At 44.3% G+C, this 13428-nt stretch overlaps 1 protein-coding gene across 2 annotated transcripts in view; it reads left to right on the top strand.

Annotated features, from left to right (window-relative positions):
• The window catches only part of PPIL6 (peptidylprolyl isomerase like 6), a 64342-nt gene that overhangs the window by 35273 nt on the left and 15641 nt on the right, over positions 1 to 13428 (top strand). For both annotated transcript variants that reach the window (XM_056566290.1, XM_056566289.1), the window contains one exon: positions 12470 to 12605. In XM_056566290.1, the coding sequence (XP_056422265.1) occupies positions 12470 to 12605 (136 nt within the window). The remainder of the gene's footprint in view (positions 1 to 12469; positions 12606 to 13428) is intronic.

Below are 13428 nucleotides of genomic sequence, written 5' to 3'. Positions count from 1 at the left end.
GGACCTTTCATATGGCTTCTTCTCATGGTCTTCAGACTCTACTGTTTCATGCGTCCATTGTTCAGACTCCACTTTTTTTAGAGAAAGCATCCCTGTCTCCAGTAGCTTTTGCCCCACAAGCAGTTTTTCTTCTTTTACACGGACGGCTGTGGCTTTGGCCTCAGTTTCCATCTGAGACACTTTTAACCTCTCGTTAGCCAGTTCTACTATAGCTTGGTCACGGCTTTCTTTTAGGACCTTCATGTCCCCTTCCAGCTTTAAACATTTCTGCTGCTCACTCTTGAGCTTAGCAGAGTTCTTCTTCTCACTTTCCAGCAATTCTGTCAAGTTTTTGACAATATCCTCCAGAGACAGCAGTTGTTCTCTCATCTGCTCATTGTCTTTATTCAGTTGCGCCATCTTGGATACTTTCTGCTCATAGACTTTTAGCCGAGCCTCTTGTTCAGAGAGCTGAGTATGCGCCTCCAGGCTCTGCACCTTGTGAGCCATTACCACTTTCTCTTTCTCCAGCTCTTCCATGACTACCAACCTAGCCTTGTGATCACTTTGTAGAGCCAGATATGCCCCACACAGGACGTTCACTTCTTCATCCTTGAATGAGATCTGCTTGGCCAGAATCTCCAATTCTCTCTCCTTGCTGGTCATAAGACCCTGGGAGCGGGACAGTTCATCCTGCAGAGCCGCAAACTCACTTTTGTGGCGCTCCATATCTTTCTGCAGCTGAAGCGTCGCTTCCTGCTCTTTATTCAAGTCTGCAAGCATTTTTTCCTTCTCCTCTGTCAGGTGATGAACCTCTTCTTCTTTTTGAGACAATTTAGCAGAAACCATCTGTAAGGTTTCTTCAATGTACTGGATCTGCTCCCTTTTTTTACCAAGACCAGCGCGTTTTTTCCGAGATCTCTTACTTACAGTGGTCTCCTTACTCTCGCTGCTGGACCTTGAGACATTCTCTTGTCCTCTGACAGTCACCTGTCCTTGGCCCGTCTCTTCCTCCAAGCCAACTTGTTCAGACTCTTCTCCACCTTTAGGAGTAGTCTCCCCCTTTTCAAGGGTCTTGGGCTTCAGGGTAGTTCCTGGACAGTCTCTCTGCTCACTGGCAGACTTCTCTTTCACTTCAACACTGTCTCTCTGCTGCCCAGCAGAAAGGTCTAGGACTCCTGGGTCTGCAACAACATCTGGTCCAGTGGTTCGACCTTCCTGGTCACGATCCATCTCTGGTCCAGACGTCACATCTCCTTCACTCAGGACTCTGTCTGTGACAGTAAGCGCAGCACCCAGCTCCACATGTACTCTCTTCAGTACTTCTGCATTATCCACAGACATCTCTGTAGCTTCTTTTCCAGTCACATTCACTTCTTCCAGGTGACAGCGCAACTCTAACCCCACCTTGGGCTCATCTTCAGCTGGCGGATGGAACCCATGTTCCTGTACCTGATCCGTTTCTGGTTTGACTGAAGATTCTGTTTCAGTCAGAGGCACACTTGTCACGTGAGTCACTGGATCCTCTTGGACTTGACTCACGGTCTGGTCTTCAGCTCCCCCAGCAGTCTGGCAGACCCCTATCTGACATATATCTAGTGACTGCTGACACTCCCCGTCCTCAGCCTCTGCTGAGTAACTCTCCACTAGTGTGTGGTGCAAGTCAAGTGTTGTGGGCCTATCAGGTGTACCTGCTCTAGTCACCTGACAGTCTTCCCATAATTGCTGAAAAAATTGAAAATCCGTCCCAAGTACTACATCATACTCCAAGGAGGGCTCTATTGCAACCTTGTGACCTATAGTACCATAGGGAGTAGAAATACAGACATTAACCATTTTATAACCCCATATACCAGCCTGCATGGACATTATAGCGGGGTCTGGCTTTCTGCTGCTGGTCTTTATCAGACTTTTTACACATCTAGGGTCTTACAAAACCATCATCTTTTTACCTTCTATTTCCAGCTCACACAGGTTTTCTTTTGTCCTGTCAGAGGTGGCAGCAGTTCTCTTTACATCTGAACACAACATAAGTTTTTCAACAAAAACATTATCAGATTGCACATGTTCAAAATTTACAGGACAGTCCATAGCACCAGGACCTAACTCAGGCAAAGTATGTTTTGTTTCATTTTCTCCCAGTCCTGCATTTAACATTTTCTGTTCACCAGATTTTCTCAATCCGATCTGCACAGTGTGAACAGTCTCATCAGTCTTCATGAGGGGTTCCCCAACCTCACATGATTTTGCAACTGGACATAGGTTGGTACCACCTTGAACACTGTTCACACAGTCAACTAGGGAAACTCCACCCTCCGCCTCAGCATTTTTATGCACAGTCCCATCATTCTTATGTACAGTCTCATAGTCTCTAAACATGGCCCCCATAACCCCTGGAACAGTCTTACCAGAATCTCTTGCCGTCCAATCGGTTAAGGGCTGGCGCTGGACACCTCTCACCAGCTTCTCTGCTGCAGAACATCGCTCCACTTGCTCTTTAAGTAGCTCTGCAACTTTAAACCCAGCATCACTGTTAGGCTGCAGTGCACACTGTAGTCTTGCAGCTTGGTTTACTCCCACTTTAGTCAGGATCTCTGTCTTGACTTTCTCATAGTCCCGTAAGATCTTTGGATCCAGTTCACAATGAACTTTTTGGGCATCTCCTCCAATGAATCCAAACGCCAAGTTTCCCCAGTGTGTCTTGGGCCATACCTCATGCACAGCAATCCTTTCAAACTCTGCAAAGCTTGCTTCCTCTTGCGCTGCAGCAGTCTGCAACAAAGCACTTATCAGGACATCCATCTTGCAACACTTCAAACCTTGCAAACACAGCACAGTCCTCTGCCGAAATGTCAGCCGCTTGCCAACAAAATTTTCCGTTGCCCCTAGCAACGCCTTTATACACAGTCTCAAAACGTAATCTGCACTCTGCAGGTGGCCCGTCCACCTGTCTCCTAACTTGAGAAAGAGCGCCCACTCGCTTTATGCGATCTGTTGCCCTTAGCAACAACTTCACCACAGGAGCAGTCCTGCTCTTGTACACCACAGCTGGGCTTATCCCACTGTCTCTTCTCTGAGAAAAAGAGTTCCCACTTGCAACATGCACGATTATTTTCTCTTGGCAACAACTTCACTGCAACTCGACCACTGGTTGCTCCTAGCAACGCGTTTGCCCACATCCGACACCAATTGTAAGGATTCCTCCTTGGGGATTAGCTCCGGGATTGTCCTGGACACTGCCACAGAACACGTTTCCACTCAATAAACCCGCAGACAACGGTTATTCATGCACGCCTGGAACCTTGCCAGCTTTATTTAGACAGGTTGCAGGTAAAACATAACATAACTCAGGAACAAACCAAAGTCCTAGACCGTCTGGTCACTGACTACACATATCAGCATGCCCTGACTACTATCTGGTGAGCTACCCTCAGCCAGCATAAAACATGTGCCCCTGCAACCTGTTACTCACAGTTCACACCACTTCTTCACTTCTTGGACCGCTCACAGTTCGCTGTGTGTTTCCTCAACAGGGTCCGTGTGTCTCCCCCTACAGCGACATGCTATTACCCAGGGAGAGCCCCAACTATTCTGTTTCTTTTCCTTTTAAACACACTTTCCCTTCCTGATACCTCATTAATCAGGCCACAGGTGGAGCATTCAGCAGAGTTAGCAAGGGAAATACACCCTTTCCTTGCCACACTGCCACACCTAAGAGAATATTCAGATGTAACAGTGATGTCCCTGTTTATTACAACAACTACTCCAAAACCAGATGTGGTGGTATTGTATTTGGGCACAGTATTAAATTCACGCAGCATAGTATGTGTTGGAATGGGAATTAGGGGCACTACAAGTGGCTGTATTTTAATCGGGCAGAAAATTTGGCAGCATTGCTTTCAGGTGCATAGTATGTGCAGGGCCAGATTAAGACTGCCTGGAAGACGGAGCACTTCATTATGATGGCCCCCCCCCTGTCAAGTAAGGAACCGACTGAGACCAAAAATAGGCCTGGGTATATTAGAATATGTCCCCTTTTTTTGGTGGGTGTCACAGTCAGGTCAGAGTCAGGCCCCCGTTAAAATAAAATGGCTGCATGGTCTAAAATCACTTCAGTTCAAGTCACTCTTTCCAGTTGTTGCAAAGCTACAACCCCCATTATGTCTGGAGAGCTTCAGGCATTATAGGAGTTGTAGTTTTGTAACAGTTGGAGCCTCAAATTGGGGTACAGTGTCATCCATTATTACTGCAAAACTTAGAAGTGAGGAGAGACCTAATGGGACAGTCAGGAGAATACACAAACATAAAATGACTCACAGGAGACGTCTTCTCTGTTGTCTTTCCTTTTCTTCTTCATCTGGTCCAGACACCAGCTCTTCTTCCAGCTCCATCCTTCTCTGTAAAGTTTGACGCCTGGACATCATTGGTTCCTCACTTTGCCAGCTGATGCTCATCCTCTGTATAAAGACAACAATTATTATAACCCTTCAAGAGACTGTGCTTCCTAAATATAATACTGCCAAACCCTGTGTACCCTGTATATTATACTGCCAAACCCTGTGTACCCTGTATATTATACTGCCAAACCTTGTGTACCCTGTATATTATACTGCCAAACCCTGTGTACCCTGTATATTATACTGCCAACATCATGCCCTCTAAAAATAATACTACCACACACTGTGTCTTCCGTAGTGCGCACAGAGCAGCAGCATCCCATTGAAAACAAGCAAAATTCTGCTGGCGGAAGTTCGTAGTGTGGACGAGCCCTAATTCCCCCAGACCCCTAAGTCCTCCTCCAGACTCCTGCTCCCAGAGACCCTAAGGCTAGGTTTCCCCCTATTTTTACGTGCAAAAACACATAAAAACTGCTACTGCTTTTTCCTGTGTTATGGTAATTTTTTGGCATTTTTTTCTTGTGCATTTGCCTTCTCTGGAAACTTAGCTTTAGTCCTCCCCTGGTCCTTAAAGGGGTACTCCACCCCTAGACATCTTATCCCCCATCTAAGTCCCCCCCTTCAACACTCCTGGTCCTTCTCCACTATTCCACTTTTCTGCACCCCCTAACCCCCCTCAGTCCCCTTCACACTCCTGCCCCCTTTACCAAACCCACCCTTACCTTACCTCACCCCCCCCCCCCAAACAACCTCACTTCAACCCCCCATGCCCTCCTGGTCCTTCTCCACTACACTTTTCTCCACCAACCCCACCCCCAGTTCCCCCGCATTAGGTTGTTGTTCCCCCACAGTAGGTTGCAGTTCCCCCGCATTAGGTTGTAGTCCCCCCACATTACGTTGGCAGTGTCCCCCACAGACATACAGCCTCCGATCATATACAGTGTATGGCTGGAGACTATATGTCTGCGTACTGCCCCACTTCAGTGCTCCGACCACCACTCCTCTGGTCCGGGGTCATGATCTACTGCTATGGCCTAGGGGCCATAGCAGCAGGTCCCGGGACCGGAGGAGCGGTGGTCGGAGCACTGAAGATGACGTGTAGGTAACTTACCATGCGTGCATCCTCATTGCTCCGCTCCTATGGGCGCACGCATGGGACGTCAGTGATGTCCCTGCGTGCGCTACCTCCCTGCGTTTTTAAAGTTATTGCGGGTTCACAGAAAGGTAACCGGGACATCCTTGTGTCCCGAAAATATACTGGCACTGGCATATAACACGTACCCTCATTTTCACAGGAAAATTTGAGGGGGAAAAAATAAATGTAAAATAAATGACTATAGCTCTGAACTATATGCCTCATTATCCCCCCAACTTTGATTCCCTTGATCCTCAGTTCCCCCCCCCCCTCCTTCCTCCCCCTTTTATCAGCCCCTGTGCCATATTTAACCCCCCCCCCCGCCTCCTTTCCCCTTTTTTTTTTTCCCTGCTCATCATTCCCCCTACTCATCATTAACCCACCTGCTCATCATTAACCCCCCCTGCTCATCATTACCACCACCCCAACCCCCCCCTGCTCATCATTCCCCCCATCTTTGCTCCCCCCTCTTCCTCCTTTTTCTATTTTTCATATTTCCTTACCTGGCCGTGCTCGGCAGGCTCAGGTGTTGCGTCGGGTCTTGTGGGCTGTGAGAGTGAGGTCTCCTGCGGCTCCTCTGCACAGCGTCAGGGACGTCACTCGTCATTTCCTGCAGCGCTGGGGTGTAATGAAGAAAACTGTGCCCTGCAGGAAATGATGAGTGACGCCCCTGATGTTGTGCAGAGGAGCCGCAGGAGACGTCACTCGTCACAGCCCACATGACCCGACGCATCACCTGAGCCTGTCGAGCGCGGCCAGGTAAGGAAATATGAAATATAGATAAAAGCAGGAGGAGTCCGGGGCGGGTCCACAGGAGCCGCCGCTGGTCACTGTTTTAAAGTGGCCACGGCCGGGCTATCGGGGGGCCCCGATCCGCTACTGAGCAGCCCGCAGGGATGTCCCGAATGTGACGGGGCCCCCTGCGGGCACGGGGCCCGAAGCAGGTGCTCCATGTGCGCCAATGATGATCCGGCCCTGATCAAGACCCATGATCCTTTAGCTACAGCCCTGTCCCCACATACCTGTGTCATTTTTGACTTTGTTCGGGACAAATGTTGTGGGGGGTCTGCTGGAAGAAATAGTGTTGTCCTCTGCGCTATTCCAAAAAAAAAATTAAAATACCACTCAGTATATATGTTTTTACTATGGGACATTATGTAGGTCTGATAGACACTGTTAATGCAGTGTGAAAGGCGCCTTAGACTTAAAGGGGTTAGCCTTGGGAGGGTTTTTATTTTTCTAGAACAATGCCCATACTACAGAATGTAAAAAAAATAAACCCTCCCCCGGTGTCCTGTTCCAGTCCATGGTGGAGGCACAGTGGGAGCACTGATGGTGAGTACACATTTTATATATATATATATATATATATATATATATATATATATATATATATATATATACACAGTGTTTCTGAAAAAATAAAACCTGCCGGATAACCTCTTAAAAAAAAAATGGCTAAAAAGCGGCATTGGTAAAAAAAAATGTAAAGAAAAATTCCATGGGTATACATACCACAGTATAAGCTTGGAAACATTTTTTCCAATATTGTGACATGTACATGGTGTGGCATTTCTGACGTGACTAACATTTAGAGGGGCTCAAGTACAAAAAGTGCCTAGGGCAGCATGACCTCTAAATATGACCTTGCACATATTACTCTATACAGTGTTTTTGGATGGGAGTCACCATATACTGTATATTACTCTATATTGTGACATGTCACATGCCTGTACACTGTATACTGTAGTATTTGTAAACCCCCCCCCCCCCCCCCCCCTCTTGCACTATATTATATAGTGTACAAGAGGGTCACACATTTCTACTATATGCAATAGCGTGCTGGGGTATGATATAGGTGCATATATTACATATCATATTATCACATCAATGCTGAAGAGTGGAGAGCCAGGGAGCGATAGGGGACGGGTTGGCCTAGGGCAACACAAACACAAAATACTCTGATAGTGCCCCTCCCAAGACTATACTCTGGATCCGTCCCTGTATCTATCTTACTGTTTCCCAACCAGGCTGCCTCCAGCTGTGGCAAAACTAGAACCCCCAGCATTCCCACACAGGAAAAGGTTGCACTGGCATGGAGTTGTAGTTTTGCAACAAATGGAGGTAACTATTATATATATATATATATATATATATATATATATATATATATATATACCATGTCTTTGAACCAGCTGTTGCAATACTACAACTCCCCTCTTTGCATGCTTGGACAGGCAAAGGTTGCACCAGCATGCTGGGAGTTGTAGTTTGCAAAAGCTGAAGAGTCAAATGAAATTATTTTCTAAATGTGGGGTCTGTAAAACTGACAACTCATTTATTGTTTGAAGGGACACTAAATATATTGTATATACATATCATGTAAACGTATGTATGTGTATAAATGCACTATAGTAGCAATACTAAAAATTGTATATTTTTTTATATAGAATATAAAATTATATACATTCATGGTTGTAAATGTTGGCACCCCTGAAATTTTTTCTAGAAAATGAAGTATTTCTCACAGAAAAGGATTGTAGTAGCACATGTTTTGCTATACACATGTTTGTTCCCTTTGTGTGTATTGGAACTAAACAAAAAAAGGGAGGAAAAAAAAGCAAATTGGACATAATGTCACACCAAACTCCAAAAATGGGCTGGACAAAATTATTGGCACCCTTTCAAAATTGTGGATAAATAAGATTGTTTCAAGCATGTGATGCTCCTTTAAACTCTCCTGGGGCAAGTAACAGGTGTGGGCAATATAAAAATCTACCTGAAAGCAGAAAATAGGAGAGAAGTTCACTTAGTATTTGCATTGTGTGCCACACTAAACATGGACAACAGAAAGAGGAGAAGAGAACTATCTGAGGACTTGAGAACCAAAATTGTGGAAAAATATCAACAATCTCAAGGTTACAAGTCCATCTCCAGATATCTAGATTTTCCTTTGTCCACATTGCGCAACATTGTCAAGAAGTTTGCAACCCATGGCACTGTAGCTAATCTTCCAGGGCGTGGACAGAAGAGAAAAATTGATGAAAGGTGTCAACACAGCATAGTCTGGATGGTGGATAAGCAGCCCCAAACAAGTTCCAAAGATATTCAAGCTGTTCTGCAGGCTCAGGGAGCAGCAGTGTCAGCACAAACTATCCGTCGACATTTAAATGAAATGAAATGCTATGGCAGGAGACCCAGGAGGACCCCACTGCTGACACAGAGACATAAAAAAGCAAGACTACATTTTGCCAAAATGAACTTGAGTAAGCCAAAATCCTTCCGGGAAAACATCTTGTGGACAGATGAGACCAAGACAGAGCTTTTTGTTAAAGCACATCATTCTACTGTTTACCGAAATGGAATGAGGCCTACAAAGAAAAGAACACAGTACCTACAGTGAAATATGGTGGAGGTTCACTGTTGTTTTGGGGTTGTTTTGCTGCCTCTGGCACTGGGTGCCTTGCATGTGTGCAAGGCATCATGAAATCTGAGGATTACCAACGGATTTTGGGTCGTACTGTACAGTACAGTGTCAGAAAGCTGGGTTTGCATCCGAGATCTTGGGTCTTCCAGCAGGACAATGACCCCAAACATACATCAAAAAGCACCCAGAAATGGATGGCAACAAAAAGCTGGAGAGTTCTGAAGTGGCCAGCAATGAGCCCAGATCTAAATCCCATTGAACACCTGTGGAGAGATCTTAAAATTGCTGTTGGGAAAAGGTGCCCTTCCAATAAGAGAGACCTGGAGCAGATTGCAAAGGAAGAGTGGTCCAACATTCCGGCTGAGAGGTGTAAGAAGCTTATTGATGGTTATAGGAAGCGACTGATTTCTGTAATTTTTTTTCCAAAGGGTGCGCAACCAAATATTAAGTTAAGGGTGCCAATAATTTTGTCCAGACCATTTTTGGAGTTTGGTGTGACATTATGTCCAATATGCTTTTTCATGTGTATAGCAAAACATGTTACTGCAATCCTTTTCTGTGAGAAATACTTCATTTTTCAGGGGTGACCACATTTACAGCCATGACTGTACTTATGGGCTGTCTAGGGCTAATATTGGGCAGAAGGACAAATTCACACATTTAGTAAATGACCATATTATTAGAATTGTAAAAGGATTTCTTGCAGGTGAAAGCAGGATGGGAATGGTTGCTAAGTAACATTCTGAGTGTTGGGGTTAAGCAACTGGGGCAGATGATGGCAGTTAAGAGGAAGTGAGCACAGAGCTGCAGCAAAGGATGATGGGACCTATAGTTTAAAGACAGCGTGCGGGGAAGGGAACAAGTAGGAGGGCAGAAAGGTGTATTAGAGCCACGTACAGGAGATAAAAAGGTCATAGTAGAATAATAGATGCAAGGTTAATGTCCTATGCTGATCTGGGCATTTTTTTCCATTCCTGGATAACCCCTTTAATGAAAAGTTGTAGGCCACAGCTTGTCATGTATCCTAGTGCCTAACCTTATAACAGAGGTTCTAATATATTTAATGCATGCTGATCAGCCATAGCATTAACATGTTGTAAGTAATTCTGCCCAAACAGCTCTAAACCATCATCAATGTAGTCCACAAGGCCTTTGAAGATATCCTGTAGTATCTAGTTCCAGGATAGTTTTATATATAGTTACATAGTTTTTTAGGCTGAAAAATATATTTCCATCCAGTTTAGCCTATTACTGTATAGTGTTGATCAAAAACTCCTTGAGGTAGAAGACAATTTCCTGATTTTAGGGAGAAAAAACTTTAAGAACTGCCTGTCAGCTTGAACACATTCTACCTTCAAAGGGGTACTCTGGTGAAAAACTTATTTTTTTTTTTTTTTTTTTTTTTTTTTCAAATCAACTGGGGCTAGAAATTTAAACAGATTTGTAAATTACTTTTATTAAAAAAATCTTAGCCCTTCCAGTACTTATCAGCTGCTGTATGCTCCACAGGAAGTTGTGAAGGTCTTTTCTGTCTGACATAAGTGCTCTCTGCTGACACCTCTGTCTGTGTCAGGAACTGTCCAGAGTAGGAGCAAATCCCCATAGCAAACCTCTTTCCGCTCTGTAGTATACAGCAGCTGATAAGTACTGCAAGGATTAAGATTTTTAAATAAAGTAATTTACAAATCTGCTTAACTTTCTGGAACCAGTTGATTTGAAACAAATTGTTTTCTACCAAAGTACCCCTTAACAAAAGGTGTTTTTTAAATTCATGGGGACACTTTTTTTTTTTCTAGAAGGCATGTTAAAGTTTTAAAAGAAGTTATGGTAACCTACCCTGTCCCCCTTCCCCCCCCCCACTGCTCCTGTTTTGATGTCTCCTGAATATTGGTTTGGGTAGTTCCTGCTGAAATAATATAGCAGGGATCGTGAAGCGTGAGACCAGGAGTTGGAGATCAGGGTAGGTTAGTATAGCTTCCTTTTAACCACAACCACTTTACCAAATTATGTTTTATTTTAATGTTTACATTTACTTCACGTGGTTTTAAAGGAGTTGTGCAGGATTAGAAAGATAGAACTGATTTCTTAAAACAGCACCACATCTGTGCTCAAATTGTTTGTGGTATTGCAGCTTAATTATAATGAAGTGAACCTGAGGACAGGTGCAGTGCTCTTTTTGGAAGAAATTAGCTCTGTTTTTCTATTGCTGGACAGCACCTTTAATGTTATGACTAGTCAGTGTATCTTTTCCATTATCTTCCTCTTGTCCTAGGTTTACAATTCTCACCAGGCCTGAATATAATTAAGCTTCCAGTGATGTTGCGTCACTATTGACATAATATAATTGCATCTTCCATTCGCTGGTATGGGACGTGACACACTATGGACATCATGCCACTCAGATCTGGTGTATACATAGATATGTTAACCTAAATTTACACTTAAAGGGGTTATCCACCAGAAGGTGATTTTAGTACGTACCTGCCAGACAGTAATGGACAGGCTTAGGAAGGATCTGCGCTTGTCTTGGGGCTAAATGGCTATGCTGTGAGATTCCCATAATACTGTGGCTAGCTTTTTGTGAACTTGTATTTCCTGTTTGAGTTTTTCTTTTTGCCTACAAATCCCATAATTCCATTTTTCCTCCCTCCCACACATCAGCCACCCCACCCATTGAAATATAAATGAGCTGCATCCATTCAAAAGACCTGTGGTTTTCAATCAGGGTGCCTACAGCTGTTGCATTAGTTGCAGATTGATCCCTCCACCCATTGAAGCAGACAGGCTCCCTGTCATCAGCTGACTAGTGAGTCAGGTCTCGGCCACATTGTAACCTGGGAAAAATCTGAGACAAGTCATTTTGTATGCTGTTAAAATAAATATTGGCGGGAAAATTACATAAGAATTGTGAGAAAACCGAAAACTTTACAACCCCTGTTGCATAGTCAAATAAAAAAAAATCCTGGAATACCCCTTTAAGGAGTGAACTGAACTGCTACAGATAATACATTAGATTATTAATTGGATTTTCCAAAATTTATAAAAAATGAAAGCCTGGGTTATAAAATAACCAAATACATAATACAACAGATATATTTGCAGTATTTTCTTTTATAACCCTAGCAGGATATATATATCTTGGACGACACCCTTTAAAATTTCAGCTCATACTATTCTTTCACCAATATGTGTTATTTATAATGTCCCAGACAAGAACTTTAGAGTACTCTGCTGCTCAGCGTTTGGAACAAACTGTTCCGAACGCTGGAGCCGGCGCCGGGAGCTTGTGACATCATAGCCCTGCCCCCTCATAAAGTCACGCCCCGCCACCTCAATGCAAGTCCATAGACTTGCATTTAGAGGGCGGGGATGATGCCATGAGGGGCGGGGCTATGATGTCACAAGCTCCCGCCTCCAGCTTTCAGAGCAGATTGTTCCAAACACTGAGCAGCAGAGTACCACTTTAAATATATAAAATTTACAAAACTTTTTGTGTGCTCCAACATTTCACCCACTGAAATTATTTTACAGATGAAAATTATGCAGTTCCTCACAATAAGCGCGGTATTCTTGGTATGGCCAATAAGGGACGACATTCAAATGGCTCCCAGTTCTATATCACTCTACAGGCTACTCCATACATGGATAGAAAGCATGTGGCATTTGGGTAAGTACACTGCGCTCCGTGCACAGGATGTCTGGGGTGCCGCAGCGAGATCGCGGAGTCCTGGGGGATAAGAGGTCTAGGGGCGGAGTATCCCTTTAAGTTTTTTTTTTTTTTTTTTCCCATTATGTGCTGGTGGTTACCCTTAGTGGTTACCCTTAGTGAGGAAAAAGGTTGCTGTAAGTTTGAGTCTGCAGTCTTTATTCATTTCCGGACCCCATGATATTTAGTTTGTAGCCAACTTCTGTTTTAGACTTTTATGTAGGTGTGTTTTTTTTCCATTAAATTGTTATGCTGGAAGTGAGGTCTGTGTGTCCAGGATGCTGCTCTTTTATTAGGGGTTCACTACATTTGTGCGAAATTGTGAACATTCCATGTGATCACAGCCTGGGCTACCTCTGTGTGCTGGCAGTTTGGAATGAAGGCATTTTAGTACATCAGGCAGATTAATTTAAAGGGGTACTCTGCTACAGTCATCTTATCACCTATCCAAAGGGGATTGCTCTGTGCACTGGATGGCTGGGGTGCTGCGCCAGAGAGCGTGCGGGGGGGGGGGGGGGGGGGGGGGGTTTCCAGCGGCCAAACCTCTGCGATTAGACATCTTATCCCCTATTCTTTGGATAGGGAATAAGATGTTTAGGGGCAGAGTACCCATATAAGAATAGGGTCACACAAAGCGGAATTTGCTGCTTATTTGCTGCTGCACATTTTCCTACTTATTGAATTCAACTGGTAGTTAAAATACGCAGCTGATCTTGCTTCCCATTGACTTCAATGGGTAAGAAAATATGCTACGTGTAACCCTCCCCTTATAACTTTACCAACA

This window comes from Hyla sarda, chromosome 3, assembly GCF_029499605.1.
Source record: "Hyla sarda isolate aHylSar1 chromosome 3, aHylSar1.hap1, whole genome shotgun sequence".
Classification (NCBI taxonomy): domain Eukaryota; kingdom Metazoa; phylum Chordata; class Amphibia; order Anura; family Hylidae; genus Hyla; species Hyla sarda.
Note: the sequence above shows the minus strand (reverse complement) of the source record. Positions and strands in the feature narration are given on the sequence as shown.